Source organism: Haliotis asinina, chromosome 1 (assembly GCF_037392515.1).
Source record: "Haliotis asinina isolate JCU_RB_2024 chromosome 1, JCU_Hal_asi_v2, whole genome shotgun sequence".
Lineage (NCBI taxonomy): Eukaryota > Metazoa > Mollusca > Gastropoda > Lepetellida > Haliotidae > Haliotis > Haliotis asinina.
In genome coordinates this window covers 30,183,052-30,190,120 of record NC_090280.1, presented here as the reverse complement: position 1 = coordinate 30,190,120, position 7,069 = coordinate 30,183,052, and the positions used below count along the sequence as shown (strand labels likewise).

The window sequence follows — 7,069 nt, the reverse complement described above, 5'->3', positions numbered from 1 at the left end:
GATGTTCTTGGCCGCAATGTTCGGGACATACCTGTTCAACCCAACAATTTGGATGAACTTTTCGTGGCTCCCCAGGAAGAATGGCGTAGAATTCCGATTGGTACCATCCGTACACTCATTCGCAGCATGCCACGACGATGCCAAGCAGTTCTCCAGAGACATGGGGGACACTCCCGATATTGATTTTCATCACTTGACATAAGCCTTTTCATCTGTATGAACTTTTCTCTTACTGTTTCAAAGATTAAAAGTCACGGCTATTTCATTCGTTCCCTTAAATTTTTCCATGAGTATATGAACACTGCCATAGCGCTGTTTTCTTTCCTCTTTCCCTCAGTGTGTTAACTCTGTGTATAGTTTGTGTACATAATCTGCAGATATTTCAATTCTATTTTAAACACTATTTGCAGAACTGGAAACTGACTATGAGACTTTGTATACGAAATAAAGAGACATAACCGTCGACACACACCCAGTAGCTCCATCTGTTTCCTCTTCAAACCTTACACACTTTACACTTCCATTACTTCGGTTCTTTTCAACCTCTGTAATAAATCAATAAACCAAAATCTATGATATTACCACGCACTCACTCACTTCCTGAAAACGGTGCTTGAAATCAGATATTTGTACTCCAGGATGACAAACAAATATAACCCGGACCGACCTTTAAAAAGACGAAGAGAAAGTCGATATTATCCCATCGACAGCAGCTTTCCTGAGATTCAAAACTACCTTCTTTGAGAGGCTGGAGCAGTAAGGAGAGGGGGAGGGGGCTAAACAATACATGGATGAACAACTTCTTTATTACAGTGAGAGCCGGTGTTCCGATCCAAATGTTTATCCCACTGGAAGAAGAGGTACACACTGCTTCACTTGGAATCTGGCGGGCGTGCAGCCCGTAACCGATCGTGTTCCTCCTTTTTAACACCCATGTTTACAAATACAATAGGGATTTTAAGGTTTGTTAACTCGTAAGCAACGCTCGAAATGGCTTCACGTACTTAACTTCATAACTTTACAATTGGATGTCCTCAACATTTTGTTAAGACTGCTCGGCGACTCAGCACCGTCCGGTCTGGGGTCTTACTTTCCCAACCATAGCCTCGGAGTTGTGCTTTATGGTACACGGGTGGGTGTGATGAACTCATGTAATTACATGTTCACATATGACATACTTTAGACTTTTAAGGCAAAACATGTTGTATTTCTCAAATTCAAAATTGCCCCCCTTTACGACCATTAGCAACACATGGTAGAAGTAATGATTGTTGCATTCACTTCCTGTACTACTATTACAAATGCTGGAATTTGAGTCTGTATCTTAAAAATCGATTTTTGTCAAATGAACGGGTTTTGGCTTTTGCGAAGTGGTAGAATTTTCACAAATTACCATCACGAGTTCAATTATTTTGTCTTTCTCTTGCGCCAACCTGTTATTTGCATTTTGAGTGACATTTGGAGAAGTTACACAATAATGATCTCATTATTAGAATGCTGTCATTTACTGGGTAAACTACTCACAGATATATTTTCGATTTATTTATTTTTTGTGTCATTGAGATGTGCCAGAAACAAATGCATTACACATTTTTGTTTTATTTGTTGTTTGACGCTGCACTCAGCAATATTCCAACTATGTGACGGCCATCGTCTGTAAATAACTAAGCCTGAACCAGAAAATCAGAGCAAAGAAGGAGTGACTGACTGAGGATTTGGCTGAGTGAGTGAGGGTGAGTGAGGGTGTGAGTGAGTGAGGGTGTGAGTGAGTGAGGGTGTGAGAGACTGAAGGAGAGTAGGTGTGGTAAGGTGTAAGTATGGGGAGATGTGACTGACTGAGGGTGTCGGTAAGTGAGGGTGTGAGAGACTGAAGGAGAGTAGGTGTGGTAAGGTGTAAGTATGGGGAGATGTGACTGCCTGAGGCTGTGAGTGAGTGAGGCTGTGAGAGACTGAAGGAGAGTAGGTGTGGTAAGGTGTAAGTATGGGGAGATGTGACTGACTGAGGCTGTGAGTGAGTGAGGGTGTGAGAGACTGAAGGAGAGTAGGTGTGGTAAGGTGTAAGTATGGGGAGATGTGACTGACTGAGGCTGTGAGTGAGTGAGGCTGTGAGAGACTGAAGGAGAGAAGGCGTGAGCTGAGGGGTCAGTATGGAAAGATGTGACTGAGGGTGTGTGAGACTGAGCTAAGATGTCAGTAAGGAATGATGTTAGAGTTTGAGTGAGTGAGGGTGTGAGGGAGTGAGTGATTTTGAGTGATTGAGGGTGGGTAGGTGAGGAAGATGGTGTGACTGTGGTAAGGTGTGACTGCTTGAGTGAGTGAGGGATGGTGTGAAGAGGGTGAGTGAGGTTCTAAGGGTGTGAGATAATGGCTGACACTGAGGGTGTGAGATGAGATTCAACAACGGAATATACTGGAATCTGTACTTTACTAAGAAATCCTAGATTAACATGTTAAATTTGTTCACTTTCTAAATGGCATGTACACATATCAGAGAGGAACACAAAGTCTATGGTGTAGACAGTCAGTCATCTGACATCCATATACAGTTGAAGCAGGGAGACCATCTACAGATGTTGTAGATTATCCCCTGTTGAACCATCAGTGGCCAAAGGGTTCAACAACAGTAAAAAAATCTGTACTTTATGAAGAAATTGTAATCCCAAATGTAAAATATACTACAAAGAAAAAGTATACAACCTGTAACCACTGCCACAAAGTATAACCACTGCCACAAGCTGCAAACATAAAATATAAAATATAAAATAACCACTGATAACCATGACAAGACTTTCCTTGTTTTTTGTGGAAACCCCTGTGGCTGACAGGCCTAGGTGTCTGACTTTGGTTGCTCTTCATTAGGTGCCAGACTCTGAGAGTGTGGGTTCGAATCCCAGATGGGACTCACCCCAACAAAAATACTATAATCTGTACTTTGCTAACTGTAATCCCAAATATGAGGTGCTAAAAACAAATTCTTAAATAAAAAATAAATAGAAAATATAAAACATAAAATATACACTGATGACATGACAAGACTAAACTCCCACATAGTTTATTGACAAATTGCACATGTTGCATACAAAATATATACATCTTCATAACAGCCTTCCATCAGCTAGCACTGTGACACTCAATGCCTTTTCAGGGCTAACGTCATGACAAGGCCCTGACCATGAGTAATGGAACCAGTACTATCCACATAAGAAAACCAAATACTATTGCACCCTTTCCTAAATAATGACCCTGTATTTGAGAAATGAACACACTTCACAAAGTCATTTCAGTAATAGAAACATTGACAACTGAAACAAGTTTATTTGTATAGGACAGCACCCAAACTACTGCGTTCTTAGGGTGTCTGTAGTTAATAAGAATAGGATGGACTGAACAAAAATGACAGAACTGAAGCATCGGCTAAGCCATATTGATAACGAATGTTTGTCTCATGTTGTAATCAGCAACTCTGTATATGGGTTTCCTATGTCATTATGGTCAAGGCTCTTAGCTGTTAAAACAAAAAACAGTGTGGTCTACAACAGAAAAAATTAACAGACTTAACAAAATTAACGTTCAACAACCTGGAAACAATATCACTTGTCATAAATGTCAGTGAGTGAGTCAGTATGGGTTTACACCAGCTTTTAGCAAGCATTCCAACAATATCTGACAGGGAACACCAGAAATGGACATCACACAATGTACCCATGTGTGGTATCACTTTAACCACTGTCTACTCTACCGCTCTGGAAGACTCCAATAAAGGTATTCCAATCAGTTCAATCCAGCCCCCAAAAGCTATTCATACAATAGTGCAAGTAAAAATGAGCTGCATGTTTAGTAGAGTAGCCAGACAATTTCCAAGAACATCTGAACATTACACACACATGGTTCAAGTTACTGGCACACAATTACAAAGGGACATATTTTTTATGAAAATTCCTCAAAGGTGAGAACCTGATCATAATCTGGTTACTTCACTTCCTGAAATAATCGTGTAAATTAATTACTTGCGTTTCTAATTACCACAATGTAAGATTTTGAACATGGTGATAGCACTGTGCCAGGAGGACAATAACACTCCCATGTACTGAAGAAGTGCAGATGCTTTTCTATAAAGAATGCCAGCTACAGGTTTGAGTTGAACCAGTGTATTTCTGACTGAAATTAGATGTATCAAAATGCTTCATTTCCTTTTGCCCTGTGGATATTACAATGAACTTTAAGAGCTCTGCAATATAGGGTCTTAGGTGTTTGGGAATATCTGAGAGTTGGCATGGTAAGGTTGGCTGGTTTGATCAGGGTGCTATGTTTATGGCAGACATTCAGTGTGTTTGTTAAAAATCTGTGTTGTGGTGAGGGGTATATCTTCATGTGTTTCAGAAAGACTTTTGTGACTTGCATTCTATGCTGCAGTAGAGCATAAAACTTTGAGATGGAATTAAATTTGTTCAGTATGGCTACTTTGTGTTAGGTGTGGATCTTTGATAAGCTTAACAAGTGCTTTCATATTTTATGGCAGGACTATGGTAATGTTTGGGTTTACCAGGGAGCTAAAAAATAAACATATCATTACATGTTACAGTGGAAAAAAACGACAGAACCTCAGAATGAATCTAACTAATACACATTAGACTTTCTGTTGTGGACCACATGGTTGTCGAATATCTGTGAACCGAGTATGTGACCATAAGTCACATGACTTCAAGGTTCACACTTATTAACCTCATCCACCCCCGCCTGCACCGCCTCGCCTTGGTGGGCGGTACGTTCCAGAGCTGCCTCCTCCCATCAGAGGATTGTAATCTGCAAGAGAAAGCAAATAGTTATTCACTTGAATTGGGTTTGGGTAGGATTCGTGCACTGTGGAGTGAGTGAGTGAGTGAGTGAGTGAGTGAGTGAGAGAGAGAGAGAGAGAGAGTGAGTGAGTGAGTGAGTGAGTGAAAGTGAATGAGTAAAGTTATACACCGCACTTGGAAATAATCCACCAAAACAGTGACGGTCTGTAAATAATCGAGTCAGAAAATCTAGTGAACAACAGCATGAGCATCAATCTGCACAACTGAGAATCTATGACAGGTGTCAACCAGGCTAGTGAATCTGACCACCACATCCTGTTAGTCGTCTCTTATAACAAGCACAGGTTACTGAAGTCCGATATTCAAACCTGAACCTTCATAGGTCCACTCACGGAAGAAAAGATGGTCAAATGAAGTGGTTTGCACCTCAAATGTTATTCACATGGCTTGCTTTGAATGAAGAACAGTGTAAGGCTGTGGGGTAGCCTAGTGGTTAAAGCTTCATTATGCCAAAGATCCAGGTTTGATTCCCACACACGGGTACAATGTATCAAGCCCATTTCTGGTGTCCCCTGCCATGATATTGATGGAATATTGCAAAAGCAGTGTAAAACTAAACTCACTCAGTACAGTTCAGCCTAATGACAGCTTTATCATTTTGTATAATTATCTTCCAACAGCATCAGTTAGAAACAAGACAATATATGTCTATGGAACATATAGCTCGCTCTCAACAGCATTTCAATGATAGAATGTAGAGCTGTACAACCTATAAAGGTAAATATAGACAAGAAAAGTGTAACAGTTTTTCAAACTATAGGACATTTTCTCAATGAAAGTTTACATTTCTAAGAGATGTTTATTTAAATGCACAGACTTATTAATAATGAAAGACCTAAAGCTCCAGGTACTAGAGATGAAACAGTACGCTCTTATCATGGTACGGTATGTATTGTGGTAGAAGGTCTTCGGCTCGGTCTGGTTCTTTTTAGATATATGTGATATGATTATAATGCAGAAAACAAGTACAACAGCCAAACCTGGATACATCTTGACAAACGTTTCAATTTCTAGGCATTTTAGAAAAGGTTTAAAAAGGTACAAAAGCGAAAATACCAAATTTTTGGATTGCAAGACAGCATACTGAACAGGAGTAAAATACCAGGGTTCTACTTATACAGTGGTCTACCATTTCACCCTGAAAGTCTAAAGTCTAAAGTTGCACCTCATGGCACAAATATGTATTACTAGAGGCTCTCTTCATGAAGCATTGTAACCTTTACTTTGGTTAACTTTAACACCCATTCTTTAACACTGCACTAAGGTTACCTTAGTGACTTATGATCACCTTAGTGCTTTCTGAAAGAAGGCCCAAAGCATTTTGTACAGGTGTGACCATTGATCTTGATTCCTAAATATGACTCCCAGCGGATGACAGAACAATGTGATGCTGAAGAATATACACGTCTTTAATGTCCTTGGTGCGACATGGATTAAAACTCAACATTCCACGCCTTCCAAGGCAAAAGCTCCATCCACTGAACCACAGGTGATAATGCAAACAGGACCAAAGAACTTCTGGCCATTAATATCCGCAAAGACAACAGCATTTTCATCCAAATCCTGTAACTTCACCCACAGAACTGACCGAAACAATTACCTCTCATGTCAGGACTTCAACAAGACTTTGACTGTATCAGAAAGTATTTCATCTCATTGATCTCATGGTGAAGTCTCTCATCATTAACATGATTTAAGTGCCAGTATCTGTAGTAGATATCTGAATCCAAATGTGCTGGTTTCTATCACCTTCATTATGATCCATCACCAATAGCTTCCCTTGTCAAAATGCCTTGCTAAAATATGTCGCTATAAGCTACAACATATTTAGGGACAAGAAGGCAAGGGTAACCAAGGTGCCTAAGTTCATCTATATCAGAGACTGGTTGGTTGGTTGGTTGGTTGGGACACTGGATGAGTGAGTGAGTGGGTGAGTGAGTGGGTGGGTGAGTGAGTGGGTGGGCGGGCGGGCAGGTGGGTGAGTGAGTGAGTGAGTGAGCGAGCAAGCAAGTATATCAGTGAGCATATCAGTGTGTGATTTTAGTTTCACACTGGTTTTAGTTTGCTGACACCAGAGCCCTTATTGTAATGTTGCTTGAACTAGGACTGAGTGAACGATTTGTGTTTAATGCCACTTTTAGCAATATTCCAGCAATATCACGGCAGGCAACACATGAAATGGGGTTCATACATTGTACCCATGTGGGAATCAA

At 40.4% G+C, this 7,069-nt stretch overlaps 1 protein-coding gene across 1 annotated transcript in view; it reads right to left on the bottom strand.

Annotated features, from left to right (window-relative positions):
• Positions 1-3,036: 3,036 nt before the first annotated feature.
• Positions 3,037-7,069, bottom strand: part of LOC137290242 (selenoprotein S-like) — a 69,771-nt gene continuing 65,738 nt past the window's right edge. Inside the window, exon 6 of the mRNA XM_067821003.1 lies at positions 3,037-4,803. Within this exon, the coding sequence (XP_067677104.1) occupies positions 4,724-4,803 (80 nt within the window). The 3' untranslated portion in view covers positions 3,037-4,723. The remainder of the gene's footprint in view (positions 4,804-7,069) is intronic.